The 16,849-nt window shown below is 40.2% G+C and overlaps 1 protein-coding gene across 15 annotated transcripts in view; it reads left to right on the top strand.

Annotated features, from left to right (window-relative positions):
• Nucleotides 1–16,849, top strand: part of CLIP1 (CAP-Gly domain containing linker protein 1) — a 67,005-nt gene that overhangs the window by 8,955 nt on the left and 41,201 nt on the right. For 14 of the 15 annotated variants that reach the window (XM_061466337.1, XM_061466323.1, XM_061466324.1 and 11 more), the window contains 3 exons: nt 2,873–3,068; nt 3,334–3,905; nt 16,141–16,265. In XM_061466337.1, coding sequence (XP_061322321.1) covers nt 2,975–3,068; nt 3,334–3,905; nt 16,141–16,265 — 791 coding nt within the window. In that variant the 5' untranslated portion in view covers nt 2,873–2,974. Of the gene's footprint in view, nt 1–177; nt 203–2,872; nt 3,069–3,333; nt 3,906–16,140; nt 16,266–16,849 lie in introns of those variants that run through there. The other variant, XM_061466326.1, reaches the window with a different exon arrangement.

The raw sequence follows: 16,849 nt of genomic DNA, 5'->3' as shown, positions 1-16,849 counted from the left end.
GGTGTATTGTTGGATTCTTTCTGGGCATTTCCTCAGGTTCCTGATAGGATCTTTTGAGAAGCTTTCAGTTATTGCCTATTGGTTATAAAGAACCTTTTTCAGGAAGGCTGAGGCTGATTCAAGGCAAGAAAGAGAACGAATTGAGACAAGTAGCTGCTGGCTCTTGGAGGAACTCAAATGAGGGAACTGACATCTGGAGCCTGTTAGGAAATGCTGGAGTGCATGATGCTCGAAATCACTTGATGCAAATTCGTGTGCTTTCAGTGTTTGATGAATTCTGTTAGGAAGTGCTGCTGTGAAGGTCCTGCCTCATTCTTAGACCTCAAGTTGTATTTTTCACTATTGCAGTAAGGCAGTAATTTACCAAAAAGCATTGACAGTATTTTAGCAGCTTTTGGAATTAAGCCTCAGTTTCAGTAACTCTGAAACCAGGGCACGAAGGATTGTGTTACTTCTGGCCTAGTTGAAGGCCTGTATGTTCAGAAAAGCAAATGACACAGCGAATATATAACCCATGACTGTGGAGAGCAAGATTAAAATATGAATGAGCACCCTGAGCCAAGAAATGCTGCATTGGAACATTCTGGCTTTCTGTTGAGCAGAGGTTTGTCAAACATCTATTAATAAATAACTATTTGAAAATGGAAAAGTGTAATTGGGGGGGGGTACTTCAGTGTTTGTTGCCTTTTACTGTACCTGGCCTTGCACAATATAGATGGTTATTACCTGTGTGGTGCTGGAATGTTCTTTAGGGGCAAAAAAAGACATAGGAAATGGAAAAGAATGGCAGAATGTTGTAAGACAGCTTCTAGCTTCCTGGTTTCTTGAGGGGGACTTGCTTTGGCTCAAACAGGGTGGTTGAGTTTACATAAATTTGGTGTTTGTTACTGACAAAGACTGTGAACTCAAAAGAACTGACCTCAATACTTCCTGCATTTCTGTATGTACCAAAACCTTCTTTATTGTGTACAGTTTTTCTGTTCAGTGGATTTAGATGGGTGGAGGAAAGTGATGCACATATGATGCATTGAGATTTAGCAGGCAGGGCAGGTATGTCGTAGGAAGGGAAAAATACACCCCCCCCCCCCACCCCCCAGTGTTCCTGCTGTGTCCAAAGTGGCATTTTATGTGGTCCTCTGGTGGTTCTTGTATATAACTGTGCCTCCCACTCGTATTTCATTCCTGTTCTTCTGCTTTGATTTTAGAGAGCTAACTCCCACTTAAGAATTAATAGTAAACTACCGTGTATCTTGCAGAAACAGTGAAGAAATATTTCTCTTCAGTAGTCATAACTCTGCAGCTGGGTGGGTAACATACTGCTGGCAACGCTAGAGAAAAGGTTCAGAAGTCTTCGCAGTGCTACTTGCTAGTTTTCATGGTGCATAACTTAAATTGCAGACACACACCATACATCCAAAGTGTAATTAATGCTTTTGAAAGTATAACGTTTTTGCAGACTTCTTAGAAGATGCCTTCAACTTGGCATGGAAGATCTTAAGGTAGCATAAAAAACCTTTCACTCTGGTATTTAGGTTCACAAAGCAGTATGCCCGATACTTTCCTTCCTTTCACAGTGAATTGATTTAATGTGCTGGCTATTAATAATACATGAGAGATAGAACTTGCACTGTTAGGTAAAAGGCATGGTTGGCTTGTCTCCTTAGTCTTCCTTCCTGTGGCATGGCAATCTCTCCTTCAGGAGTGTTTGTTTTGCATTTAAATACCCAGTACACCCAGCACATGCACCTGGGAATACTGGCTTTGGGAAGGCTGCAATGGGTCAGCTTTCTGCCTGCACACATGTGCCCATTGCTGCCAAAATGCAAGGAACTGGCAGGACTGAGACCTGCTCTGCAGCTTTTGTTTGCCACGTTCTGAGCAAACAGTCTGTTGCTACATGTCTGTGCTTTCCTTTTTTTCCCCTTTAGGTTTTTGTTTCGATGTGTGCTGGTCTTTATTATGTGGCCATAGCAGTTCTGTCAGTGCCTTATAAAGCTTAGCAAATAGCCAAGCTGTGTTGATGCAGAACAGTTTGTGCTTTTGAAGATGGGGTAAAGCACTGACCTCACAGTATTTGAGGGGAAAAAACACGTAGATTTTTCATTCTAGATGAAAAAGCCTTTCTGAAGTTGTTGCAATCAGAAGGAAGATGCCTCCCATGGCAAACCCGTCATGATGTAGTTCGCTGAAAAGCTTATAGCTGGCTTCCAAGTCAGAGCCAGACTCTATCCTAGCAACGCAGGGAAGAGTCCCTCCTCTTCCCAGAGGAGCGTGGTTGGGGCACTGTGTTGGGGCCTGAGCCAGTGTATCTTGTGATCTAAGAGATCACATACAGCTGAGGTGGATGTTTCCTTTTTAGTTATCAGCATCTAACTCGAGCAGCTTTAATTTTTCAGTGCCAATCTCTCTTTAAAACTCTATCCAGAAATTCCTGGTTCTCTTGCTTTCTTTTGCAGTTAGTTCTCTAGTCTCAAGTTGGTTTTGCTGTGATATAGCAACACTTGAAAAAGTGACAGAAAACAGTGGTATATGAAAACAGATATACACAGAGTGGCTATATCTGTGTGTAATGTCAGTAATGCTGCTCAGTGCTTTGTTTGTCAAAATAGCCTTTCAGTTTAAGATGAATACAGCAGTATTCAGTGAAGTGAGTTATTTTAGTGGTTTATGTTCAAACTTGGTGTCTTTTAATAGGAGATGGCCTTCAAAGGATGCTGAGTTGGAAATGCTATCCTGGGAAATGCTTCTGGTTGTTACTGCAAAGCATCTTCTGTCATGCATTTCATACACAGGCTATTTGTATGTATAGAAATCTCTTCTGCAGCAGTTAAAATACTGACTTTTGTTTCATGTCTAATATTTTTATATACAGGTTTATTCCAGAATTGGAAGAACTTGAAGAATATATTTTATCCATGTTTGGAAAAAGATAGTTGTTATAGACAAAGAGGATTAACACTGGTATTGCAGAAAGATGAGTATGTTAAAACCAAGTGGACTTAAGGCTCCTTCAAAGACCATCAAGCATGGGGGAACATTGCTGAAAACACCCGTGTCTGTTGCAGCTGGTAAGGAATGTTTAAATATCTTCACTCTTCCCTTATTCATAATCTAATAAGAAGTACCTTGAAAGCTCTAAGTATGCACTGATTTTGCTATTTACACCAAGGAATTACTGTATTCCAGATATTATAATGTTTTCTTAAGTGAGAAAATTGGAAGCTCTTCCTTGCACAAATCATGGCTTTCCAAATGCTTGTTACATTCAAGCTAAGTAACGATGCACTCTGGAATATTATTTGATTCCTGTTTTCTCATTGTGTTTGATTCCAGCTCCACCAGAAAAAGCAGCTTCCAATGAAAAGACCTCAAGTACAACCACTACAGATGCACCTGAAGAATTTGTGGATGATTTTAGAGTTGGGGAGCGTGTTTGGGTCAATGGAAATAAACCTGGCTTTATTCAGTTCCTCGGTGAAACACAGTTCGCTCCAGGACAGTGGGCAGGGATTGTTCTAGATGAACCCATTGGGAAGAACGATGGCTCTGTGGCTGGAGTGCGCTATTTCCAGTGTGAACCCTTGAGGGGAATATTTACAAGACCATCAAAATTGACAAGAAAAGTGTTGACAGAAGATGAAGCCAATGGTACACAGACAGCTCATGCTTCTAGGGCTACATCACCAACTTCCACATCAGCTGCTAGCATGGTGTCTTCAGCCGCTGCTGCGCTTCCCCCTTCAGGAATTCCACAGAAAACTTCACCACTTGCTTCTAAGGAGCACTCAACTCCTTCTCAGATCAGCAATCTTTCAAAAACTGCAAGTGAATCGATATCGAATCTCTCTGAAGCTGGATCGCTAAAGAAGGGAGAAAGGGAGCTCAAAATTGGAGATCGTGTTCTGGTAAGGTTCCCCTGCTGCAGCCTCTGTGTCTGCTCTTGATTGATAAATCGTAGCTAATATTCAAAGCTTTTCTACTACTGTTTCTTTGATTAAAGTATTGTAAATTTATGCTCTAGCTTTCTTGTCATCAAGCATCTTCTGCAGGCAAACATTCAGTATTTAACATTTGTAGTTTATCTTCCATACCTTGAGTAACTCCAGTTATGGGATTTCCATACAGTTCTTTTGCCCTATTCCAGGCCCTATCTTTAGAAAACTAACAGTTGAATGCTTGATTGTTCCCCTGAGTGGTGATAGGCAGCAACAGAAGCAGTCACATAATGCCACTGATCATCCAGGAATTACGTGTTCTGTTGGTGATGTGCCATGTTACTTTGGCTGCCCTTCCTAAATCCAGAATCAGAAGTGCTTCTGCTGATGGATCATTTCACTCTTTTATAAAAGGGATTTAATTTTGTTAGTTTAAACACCTTTGTTCAAATAATCGTGTATCTTTTATAGTTGCATCAAAGTAATAGACCACAGGTCACTTTTGATTAACTGAATTGATATGCACCCACTAAGAAAAGTGGGAAGCTTTGCCTTGAAACACAAGCATTTGCTTGAAACGGCTGCGGAAAGCTGGTGGTACATTGCTTGTTGTATTCTTGAAGGCTGTGTTTGCACCCTTCAAATATAACAAAATGATACTTGTATATCCACCAAATCTACAATTACTGTAACAGATCTGATTTTAGGTTTGAATTATGTGAGTGTCACCAGACTGAGTAATTGGTTTAGTGTTATTTTGCTACAATCTCTTTTCATTTACAATATCATTTTTTCAAGTTCCATTAGGTAAAAACAAGGGCAGGAGGGGATGCCCTGGCGTAGAAAGCATTTCTGGATTACCGTAAGAACTTCGTGCAGAAAAAAATCGCATGGATTTTGTTGTTTGCCTTGCAGTGCCCCACCAGATAATGGTTCTGCAGTGAAGGTGGATGGATACTTTAGGGGGTTTTAATTTCATTTTTTTAATGAAGAATTTAACTCCTCTTTCTGTGTAAAGAGAGCTCAAAACATAGGGCCAAGTTGAAGAAAGCATGAAGGGGACTAAGGTGAAGTGAGGGCAGTGTTTGCTGGCAGGGTCGGGCTGAGATGTGTTTTCTTGGGAGTGGCAATGGAAGCAAAGACTTACAGTTTATCCCCAGCTATGTCTGTCAGAGCACTCTCAGCCTCATTTTTTAACCGCTTGTTTGCCTTTTTCCTAAGGATCTGTGTGAGATCTCCTGGGATGTCATTTTTGGGTGGGTCAATTCTCTGATGGCAGTGAAGGCATCACTCTTAGTTTTCCTGTATCTTATTAACGCAGGTTACAGAAGCAGCATATCCTAAGTGCCACAGTTTGATAGTAATAAGGTCCCAAATTCTGTTTCTGAAGTAGAGCAGGTTAAGCTTACTATTTCATCCACCCTACTTGCTCTGTTTGCCTTAAGTCTTCCTGTTGAATCATCACATTCTAGTTTGAGGTTTTGGGGCAATTCCTAGCACAGGTTGTCAGTGATGGATGTATGTAGTTTATATGTCGGTATAAGACAGTGTATGCACAGGAATATGAATGCTAAATGGACAGGATTCTTGTCTTCTGGTTTTTAACCCTCTTGGGTCCCATGCTGGTTTTTTGTAGTTGATCCAGACTCTACTGATGTCATGTCTAATAATAACTCAGGTTTAAATACCTTAAATTGCCAGGTTAGTGCAAATAATAATGAACTTGAATGATCCATTCTTCTTATTAATATTCTTTTTCTCTGCCGCTGAGCTCCTGCCCAGCACTATGGGCTGTAGAACTGAGCTGTTAGTAATTGCAGGAAACTGTCCTCAGAGCCTACACCTAGCACTGGTTACAAAGGACCTGTCACTGTGACAGGCCTGTCACTGTCACTTACTGTAGCTTGCTTAGTCATTGCATCTCCTTCAAAGGTACAAATGCAACTGGACTGCTTCATGTCATTTGCTTTTTATTTATACTGACTTTATAGCAGTGATTTTTTGGTTATATGTTCTGCAAGAGGATTAGAGGCTGATAAAATCTGTAGGCACCACCTTAGCACAGTTTCCTGAGTGACAATGTGGCATCATAGCCATGAGCTGTTCCAATCTGGCTGTACCACTGCAGATCTCCAGCAACTAAATGCTGCACACGTTCATCAGTTCTTGCAGCTTGGATTGACTGCTGTTGAATACGTTGTGAAGTTCCTTAGTAATAGCAGTGCTGTGATGATTATGGATATATGGGGAAAACAACTGCTGAGAATTGCATCTTGAAAACAGCGAGCCTCCAGCGGTGTAGAATTGCAGTTCATCAGAACAATGAATTCATGATAGACAAAAGCTCATTTGGGTGTCTGATTAGAATACCTAACTGGAAAAGTATGTCCTTAAGGGCAGATTTATAGATGGGTAAAACATAGCTCGTCAGCTAAGATTACATTTTGGGATGGACTTCATATGTGGCTCGACTTTGATCCCAGTGTGTGATCTTAGGGTGTGGAGTGTTACACTGGAGTATTTCAATCTGTTAAATGTTTTCCTCCAGCTTTGATTTCAAAATGCAGTTGGAGCAACCTGTTGTAGTGGAATGCATCCCTCCCTGTGGCAGGGGGCTGGAAGTGGATGATCTTTAAGATATCTTCCTATCCAAACTATTCTATTATTCTGTGATCAGTAGAAGTTATCTGGAATTGATCCAGTCAGTATGTTTTTGTTTTCCATTTTGTTGGCACTGGTTGGTTTGAGGCAGAAAACCCCCAAGCATATAATTTTAACTTTTTTTGTTGAAGGTATCATCCAGTCTGGGTTATCAAGAAACAAAAGGCCATTCTAACAACTGTTTAAATGCCAGAGAAATACATTTACCAATTCACATGTAAACTCTGCTTCTCTTTTGCATTACACAAATGTAAATTTGACACAACGTTTTGGACCTGAAATGTTTGGTTTAAAGCACTTCAGGCTTGACAACCTGATGTTTCCCAACAGCTAAGCTTTGCTGGAACCATTTTAAGTTCCTACTGAGATGTTAGTACTGTTTCTTTACATGGGAAGAAGTTGTCAGCTCCTTCAGGAGAAATTCACATTGTCCTGTCTTCTTGGAAGTTCTCTTTCTTGGGTTTCTGGAGGAGTCAAAGCGAATCAAAGTGAAGTGACTACACAAGTGAAATATTATACCTCCAAAAGTGATGTTCCAGTGCAAAAGGAGAGATCCTTTAGAGTTCTGTAGTCTACTCCTTCTCAAAGGCGATTAAGTTGTCTTGGGAATCTCTCATAAGAAGTCTCTCTCTCAAATCCCAGTACGTCTGAGGCATATTCAGCAGGCATGTGTGTAATTGCCAGTCAACTTGAAGCTGAGCAGCAACTTTCCTTTCACTGACAAGCATGTGGAAATACTTCATGTTAATATGTAGAAATGTTGAAAATACAGGGTGATAAAGTACATATTTAAAGGAATTGTGGTTTCTGATACATAACTCATTAATTCAGCTTTTGCATTTGTTGCATTGATGTGTAACTTTAGCTGGAAGAAAATAATAGAGCTAAACCAAAGGAAAAGTTATTAATGGAGAGAGTAATGCAAATAGCTCTGTATTAACCATAATTTCCATTCTTAACATCTGAAGTATGTTCTGGAATCTGGATATGATTTAGTTGTTAGAGAACATTAACTCTGGGCAGCCTGATCTCGTATTTGGGGCTTGCTGTGAAGTAGGAAATGTTGATGTGGAAACCTGTGCTTTCTTCATTGCACTCATCTAGCCTTGAGTGAGTTAATGACACAGTGCAAGGTCTTGGGCTACGGATTGAGCATTTTAAACCTTGTATAAATAAGGATTCCTATGTGAAAAGTGATCCCTTCTTGTGCCATGGAAAAGTTGTCATTAGGTACTGAACCAGATGGGGAGAGAATAACTGAAAACTAATGCAGAAAACAAATGACTTTCAGGCTAAGCCAGTTTGTTTCCTGTTTGAGTTGCAGCCAGAGAACCTGTTTGCCCTGGTATTGCAAACACTGATGATTTCTTAAGAGCCCAATGCAAAGCTGATTTTAAAAACAAACAAACAAAACCTCCTGAACTAACCAACCAACCAAACCCAACTTGTTGAAATGAAAGGGAGGAGACCTGCTTTGTGTGACAACTGCTGCACCGACCAAAAGTTGAAGCAGCTTTGAGAGCATCTTAAGCTCTTTTTTTCTGGAGGGACCAGATGCTGTATTTAAAATAAATAAATAAATGGAAATCTTATCAACTAAGGGGCCTTAGCCTTCTCAAGGGATTAAAGTGCTTTCATTCATTTAACCAGTTACAGCTTCATCACAGCCTGCCAAATCTGATGCTTCTGGAGCTGAGCTGTAAAGCTGTAACTGGGGCCTCTGTCCATATGTTCACAGATGGTTGCAAACTAGATTTACAGGTGTGTGCTAATGGGGCCTTTTTGCACAGTTACTCTCTGTGCATGAGTAACATCTAATTTCTCCTTCTCGTCTGTTTTACACTGCTCACTGCAAGTTATTTCCTGCTTTGTTACTTCTCACGGTGTTCTTGAGTGATGTAATAGGCAGAGACTGATAGGAGATTATTGTCAGATTTGTTTCCACCCATGTGTAACCTATCCTCAAGTAAACATGACGTAAGGCTGTCAAGTGATTAAATTCCAGAGCTCTTAAAAGCAATGAAGGGGAAAAGAAACTTCACATGTAGAGAGAGGTTTCTCCCTTCGGAAGTATTCCTGTGTTGTCCGCATGGTATTTTAAGTTTTCCATTTTCCAGTTTCTGTAGCATTCTGAATAGAAAATGCCCTTCTGAGCTTAGTCTATTTAAAACTCTGTAATAGTATTTGACTGTTAAGAAACCCCAAATATTCATCAGCACTGTTCCAGTTAAAGCAATGCAGAAATACCCTGCCACAATACATCTGAGGATAGAAAAGGAAGAAAAATTTGGAGGTCAGGAGCATGTGATTTGTGTGCTCTGTTGGGGCTGTCCTCGCCTGAGCCTCCCTCGCTGTAACTGCAAACACACCACAACATTAACTGCTCACTCACACTTTTGCTTTATCCTTAGCTGACTTGACTGAGGTATTTTGATGGCTTTGTCATGTTAAGTCAAGAATGAAAGTGATTCTTATGTATGTATGTATATTTAGGCACCGTATTTTGGGTACTGTAAAGTATAACGTAGATCAGTTTGCAGAGTGGCTGCTTCAGCATGAAATACATATATGAGGATATAGCTGAAGGATAGAGGTAGCCAAGGGCTTCGTAACTCATCGGGGTGATTTTCTGTGCAGACTGCAGCTTTCTTTTAATGTCACTTCTAAGTGGTTTTCAGGCCATATTTATCTGTGAGCTAGGTAACAATAACATGTTAAATTTATCCTGTTGCAGCAAGGTGTGAGTTGTGTCTGACTATGAGTCATTTTGTTTTGGCAACTCCTTACTTAAAATTGCATGTGAGTTACTGGGATATAATAGCAACAGTCAGTGACTCTTCCACATGCTTTGTTAATAGTTTGATCATGCAAGACTGGTGGCCTTTCTGTGTATGCAGACTCCTTGTGTCTCCTTTCCCCTCCCCTCCCTTCCCAACTGGAGCGAGATCCAGGAACACGTTGTCCTTGTTCATTTCAACACAGGATGGGCGAAAGAACAATTTATTTATTTACTTATTTAAGTCTTTGCCTTTGCTTTTTTTTTGTGGTGGCAAATCACATGTGTCTTTTGTAGTATGGAATTGCTCTTAGGGTTTTGTATTGCTTCCTTTGTGCCTGAATGAGTCGAGTGAATGAATTGAACACCAATAGCACATCACTCAATTATTAAACTGTTTTCTTTGGGAAGTGAAGCGATAGCTCTGTGTCTGTGAGTGTCTCATTGCACGTTGGCTCTTCTGCCCACTTTGGCTTTGCTGGTCAGCTGCAACCAGAGTGGGTAGAAATGTGCAGGTTTTAGAGATGAGCTCTTCCAAGTTCTGTGGGAGCAGAGAGCCCACTGGAAGGCAGAGAATTTAACCACCAAATTTGGAAAGCCTGGAATTTGCCTTCACAGCCTTTTGCACATCACAGAATCCACATGATCAAGATCTTGTCTAAGCACTGTTCCCATCAGTGTTGCATTTTTACACTCTGCATTTTTTGATAGCAAAGTCACTCGACCATAATATCCAGTGCCACAGGAAAGCTGACATCATTAGTCCTGCTATTCACAGAATTGCTGGTTTGAAAATGCTGAATTAGGGAGGAGGTTTAAAGTTCAGGAGATAGTCCAGCACTCTTCCAGTCCTGTCCTGATCAAGTGTCAGATGTTCTGCAGATGTTTCTAAGAGGAAGTTGGATAATTTGAACCTAGAATGTCTAATATCAGGAGGAAGAAAAAGCCAGGCAAAAACTGATGGAGGAGCCAGATGCTGACAAACTAAAACATGGCAATTTTGAAACTATAGATGTAATGAAGAAAACTGTTGTGCAGTGAGATTTTATTATTATCATTATTTTACTTTAGAATGCAATATAACACTCTCACTTTCAAAATGGCATTGGATTTTTTTTGATGTATTTAAGAACTGGGCAGTGGATGGCAAATACCTCTCTTCCTCCCTCCCCCAGAAGTGGCTTGTCTGGTACTACCATTGAATATAATCAGGACTGTGGTTTTCCTTTGGGCCAGTTTGGTGCCAGTACTGTTCAGCACTTTGATCCATGCTCTGGAAGCAATAGTAAATCATTCCTCATGAAATCTCAGAGGAGTAGGTAACAGTATGCATGGAGCAGTCAGAGGCACTTGTTACTTCATGTCCAAGCTGTTGATTGCATTTTGCATTCAGTGGCAGTGTATAAGCATGAGAGAGAAGCTGCACAACAGCCATAGGCAGCTCTCTGCTGGAGAGGCTGCAAAATGACTCAAGCAAGGGAAAGTATTTTGCAATAAAAGATCTGAAGAACTCAATCTGTTTAATTTAGGAAGGGAAAAATTGAGGTGTCTTGCTTAAAACGTGTGTATCTGCATGGTGAGTGCCAGTTGCAGAAGGAGCTCTGTGATCTTCCATGGAAAAGCATAATGAGAGTCAGTGGCCAGAAGCCACAGTCAAATTTGGTTTATTTCAAATTTAAATGTGTTTCTAACAATGGAGTGATTAACTATGAAAATAGCCTGTCAGTGGAAGCATGTTTTCTGATGGGTATCAGCTCTGATCTAAGGACATCAGCACATGCAGCTGAGCTCGTCACAGTTACAGGGTTAATGTAGAGACCTGATGAATAAGGAGAGCCCCAGGTGGTGATCTGATGGTACCCTCTGGCCTTGAATAGGTGAACAAATCAACTGAACAAAGGTGCTTTTGCCAGCTGGAAACAATTCCTCTCAATTTGAGAAACAAGAGACATAAGATTCTGATTAGTAGAACCCAGGTTTTCCAAAGGCAAGATTATGATTGTCTGGGTGGGTTTTGCTTTCTCAGATGCTGCATATTATGGGATGGTTCTGGAAATATGTCTATATGACAAATGCAGAAATAGCCAATTAATGCTTTTCAAGGGTCACCATAAGTAAGTACTCAGGCAGAAGAGGGGACAGAGCAATTGTTACTCACCCTCTAACTCTGCTCAGTTAAGCAAAGTTAAACTTAACTTTTAACTTAAACTTAAGTTAAACTTTAACTTTAAGAGTTAACTTCTAAGCTTTAACTCTTACTCAGTTGGTCTGAGTAAGTGATACGGTTACACTGAGGAAGTTTCAGACAGTGGCTGTCCTCTTTTCCAGGTGAGCTGCATTTTCAGTGGGCACTGTTTAAATAGCAGCCTTGCTTTTTAGATCATCTCCTGTTTTTTCCTGGATTACACTGGTTTTTATTTGTTCCTACTTATACTTACCTGTAGAAATGCAGCTCTGCAAAGCTTCTCACGTCAAACTTCAAAGGTTGATGTGCTCATCAGGATTTCATCAAGATGTTTGAAACCTGCTTCAGGTTTACAAACCCATTTTGCTACTTACTTTACATTGCAGCAAGTTAATGTAAGCTTAAGTTATCATTTGCTAAATGGAATTTCATCAAGTTTCCCATGTGTTTGACATAAAACTAGTGAATTCCAAGCAGATTTCCTCACCCCACAATGACCTGCAGCCTAACCTAGATTCTCTGCTGTATTATTGCTTCATGTTTTACAGCTTGACTATGTTGAGTATGGTAACTGGCTAAAAAAAAGATCTGGGAGTTTGTTGCTCTAGTATTTAGTGACCTGCCTTAGCAGGGATGAAAGTCATGGAAAACTTAGTGGTGATGCCCCATTTTTCCATGAAACTTCTATGAATCTTTCTAATTACCTTTTTTTCTGCATCTTTTAAGAACTGGGCTAGTTTTGTTCTAGTGCTTCATGCAGTACTGGGAAGTAGATCCACTGGCAAATGCAACTAGGGTGGTTTTGGTTTGGGGTTGTTTTGGGGTTTCTTTTACATGTTTGGGTATCATTCCTTTAATTATAATTCTTAATAATTTTTCTGTACTTCTATAATAAATGCTCTGATTCTGTAAGTACAATTCTTTTTTTCATTTTGGTACATACAGTTTAGTGTAATTGCATCTTTAATTTTTTTCCCCTTTAGAGCACTAAGTGTAGGTCTGTGTATGTACAGCAAGTTCTGTGCATAGAAAACAGGCCAGGTTGGATGGGGCTTGCAGCAGCCTGCTCTAGTGGAAGGTTGTCCCTGCAGGAGGTTGGATCTGGATGAGCTTTAAGGTCCCTTCCAACCCAAACCAGACTGGGATTCTGTGGTTCTCTAAAAGCCTTTACCCTACTGCATTTCTCAAGAGCATCTCACATTGTACTACCAAGGGAATAAGTGGTTATTAGACACTTTCAAGGTAGTTGTGTCATCACATGCAGAGTGCTTAATTGCAGCTGGAGAGAAATACATATGGTTCAGGCTTCATAGAGAGAGCAATGCTGACTCTGTCTTTAAAGCTGAAGATTTAGAAGGCTTTTGCTTGAAACTAAGAAAAACTGCATGCATAGACCTTCCGTGATGCTGTGTATGAGCACTCCACTGCCCCAGTGTACTCTGATTGCTATTGGTAATGATGCCATTTCAGTATTTGTAGGAAGCAGAAGTGTAGTAGCTGGTTATTCAAAGAAGCTTGACTAGGTTTGGGAAAAAAAACACCAAAATTCCATGGCATCCTTCCTTGCATCTTGTTTTAAAATAACCCTGCTGCCATGGTTACAAGAGAAGTCACATTGCTGTTTCTCCTGGGGATCTCATGTTGTGCATCCCCATATGTTCTCGGGATATGAATTCCTTCATTTGCTTGCTCCCACTGGGCTGAGCACATCCACTGTGATTGCTGGAGCAGGTCCAGTGGACACTGGTCATTGCCAGAGTTTTCCTTCCAGATTTGGATGCAATGTCTTCGAAACAAATGCCATGCATTTTTGGCCTAAATGTAGAAGACTAGCAGGGCCAAGGTATGAAACAAAATGGAATGAATATTCTGTGCCCAAGTTTAATGTGTGTTATCCTGGAGCTAGCATGACTTATCTAGAGATTTATGAGCAGTTTGAGTTGGAGGGAACAGATTTTTTCCTGTCTCTGGAAGTTTTTTGCATATAGTTATCCTTTTCCACTGCTGTGCTTCAGATAGCTCTTACCTTTCTCCCCCCATTTACCTTCCTATGGAAAGGTTTCTCCATGTGTGTTGGTAACTGACTTAGATTGTTTATTATAAAAGCAAAGCAACAGCACACACACTTCACAAAACTGCAGTGAAATTCCTTGGCCTGCCTAAAAGCTTCTGTGAAAGGAGCTGAGGAATCCCTCTGTGCAGCCACAAACCTGACTATTGTCTTTGAAGGGATGCTCCTTATCTAGGCTATTGTTCTAGTTTTCCTGTCGAATTTCTTTAATGGTTTTTTTTTAATAGCCTCTTTTATGTAACTCTGTTGACCTCAGTACAGAATTGAGCAGGGAAACTGTGCACAGAACTGACCAGTCTTCACCTTAAGGTGTCTTCCAAATTGATCTTTAAAGAAAAAACAACACAAAACACCCAAACTTGATAGAAAGGAGAAGGAGAACTTGGAAGACCCATCATGGACCAATCCTACGGACACATGCATGTTTTTCTCTCACACTGCTTAGTTAAATTTCATTCTTATGTTTGTACTTAATGATATTTATCCTCCAGAAAAAGTAGATTCTGTCCAAGGGTGAATAACGGGTTAACTTCAGGGATAGTTCTTCCCAGGAAATACTTTTAACATATGTTATATTTATTATATGCATGATATATTCCCTCTTCCCCACTGTCCCACAGAGGAGATCCTGTGACTGTTTTGGCTGGTTACAATTCTTTACTTCCAAGACACTACTCGTGCTTGTTTTTAGAGAGGGGAAGTTTGTCTGTTCTCTGCCAAGAGCACCAAATACCAAACGTTCTACTAGTTACTATATTAGGCTGAGTCATGATAACTGTAAACTTTGCGTATTTTTATTTCATGAAGAGTAATAATTTGCTACAGTGCCACTTTAAGCCAGATGTAAAGGGGATCTGCAGATGAACTATTGTTTCAAGACTGCCTCTAATGAGAGAGAAGGGGGCTCCCACCATGAATAGGGATGAAATAGCTCTCTCGGCTATTTTATTTTAGTAATATCTAAAGGGTTAATTATTCTTCCCTGGTTTTCAGAGGTTTGAGTGGATTAGGGGGGTTTTTTACCCATCAGCTGAAGCCTTGCATCACTGACAGAGCTGTCGGCTCTGGGAAGTTGATGAGCCAGAAGCTAAAGCAAAATGTGTGTGGCAGCTACTGTGTACTAGCTTAGTGCTTTGTGGACACTTAGTGCTTTCATGAAAGGTAATACCCTCCATTCCTAGATTCCTCACAGTTAACCTTTTGTGTGAACACTTCCCAAATGTATTAATATGAATTATCTGGTGTACTGTCATCATGCACCTTAATTTGTGGCACAGGCAGCTTGTTCTCTGGTTATCCTCGGAAGTTCTCCCTAATAAATAGAATGTCTGATGTAAAAATTATATGAAGTTTTAATTTACATTTTAGTATATGAAAAGGGAAGTAACAGTCCTGGTGTTAGCATATTTCATCCAAGCTCTCAAAGTATTCCTCATTGTGTAATCTGTGCACTGGAAAACAGAGGTGGAAAAAAACCCTAATGGCCCTAAAAAAGTCCATGTCGAATTCAATGACTTTCCTAAAGAGGTTTTCATTAACAGTTGCTTGTTTTCTTAATGCTAGATGCAGGCTGAACAGATTTTCACACAAATGGGGCACAACATATTGTCATTCTGACCTGCAGGAATCCTGCAGTTCTGGCTTGTGGCCCATCTTGGCAAGTGGCAGCCACATTAACACCTTCTGCTTCTTCGCTTAATTTAATTCTTCCCTCCCCTGGGCATTATGAAAACCTGGATCTTGCAGACATTGTGAGTCATTGGAATGGCTGTAAATATTGAGTATTCTAAGTCTGAAAACACCTGGTTTCTTGTCTTCTATCTAGGAGTGTTTGAGGGGGACTTGGTTGGGTTTTTTTTTGGTTGGTTGGTTGGGTTTTAGTGAAGAAAAGATAATGATTCTCTCTTCTCCAGGAATTCAAATAGCTGTTTGCATCTACATCTTTGCAGTGCAGTGTGCATCATGCTTTAGATTAGTTCCTTAACTGCAAGAGGGCTGTACAATGTCATTTATCTGAATCATTCCTTAGGCAAAATAGAAAAGGCTTTTTTCTCATTTCTTTACTTTTCCTCACAGAGTAAGCATAAGCAGTTCTTAGAAATCCTTATTTGCTGATAGAAATTTATGTGAAACTATAGTACAAATCTATTGCATTCAGTACATTGGTTATAATGAGTCTTTTTAAATGTGTTTTTAATCATATAGCCAGATCAGTATCAAGTCATCTAATAGAATTGTGGCCTTCAGTCGTGGCATACTTCCTGAATACCAAGTTGGACAGAACTAAATGCTAGAGAAATTGTATTTTTCTTCTTTTGTGAAGAATTTGCCTGTGAAGATCTGCTCAGCATTAAAACAGACTTGGAGGCAAAAGAATATGCAGCTGGAAATAAGAACTGGTCACATCATTGATGTGCTTCGTGAATATGATTATACTGAAAAGCTTTCTCGCTCCATTTGGTATCTTAATTTGGAAGTGCAGTAAATACAGTTGTGTGTCTTATTGCTTCAGGTTGGTGGAACAAAAGCTGGAGTTGTGCGTTTCTTGGGAGAAACAGACTTTGCTAAAGGAGAATGGTGTGGAGTGGAACTGGATGAACCTCTGGGAAAGAATGATGGAGCTGTTGCTGGAACAAGGTTAGTCTTTCATCAGATAGCAGGCGCCTTAAAGTTTTTGCATCTCTCTATTCTGTGTTGTTCTTTTAGTATCTTACATGAAGCTTATATCAAGGGAAGTCGTTAGGCTGTAATCCCGACTGTCTGCTGGTGGTGCTGGGTCGTTAGACACTGATTTGAATTTTATGACACCCACACATCTCTGAAAGTCTGCATCAACTCCACATTTATGGGATTAGTGGATCTCTTCTACTCCCCTGTGAGTTTTATTCATAGACTGGCAATGGAAAACACAATTTCCTGCTTTTTGAACGTCTGCTTCGTTTCTCAGCTTGGAATGAATGCTTAATTCATTCCTCTGGGTATCTAATAGCTGAACTTGAGGGAAATCTTCCTGCATCACAGGAGCTGAAAGCGCCTATACCAATTGTTGCCTCTCTGTAAAGATTGGGAGTGGTATAGAAGCTTCCTTCAATAAGTCACACTTAGAAAGCATTAATTCACATCATAGTTCAACCTTCTGTCTCATTTGGTATAAGAAACAGTCATTTAATTAATTAAAAAGAGATTTTGCAAGGATTGTGCCACCTTAACATAGGAGATCA

Source organism: Pezoporus flaviventris, unplaced genomic scaffold (genome assembly GCF_033815535.1).
Source record: "Pezoporus flaviventris isolate CSIRO_AGI_PZ_B2104156 unplaced genomic scaffold, CSIRO_AGI_Pfla_v1 ptg000041l, whole genome shotgun sequence".
Classification (NCBI taxonomy): Eukaryota; Metazoa; Chordata; class Aves; order Psittaciformes; family Psittacidae; genus Pezoporus; species Pezoporus flaviventris.
This window is presented reverse-complemented; position numbering and strand designations above follow the sequence as displayed.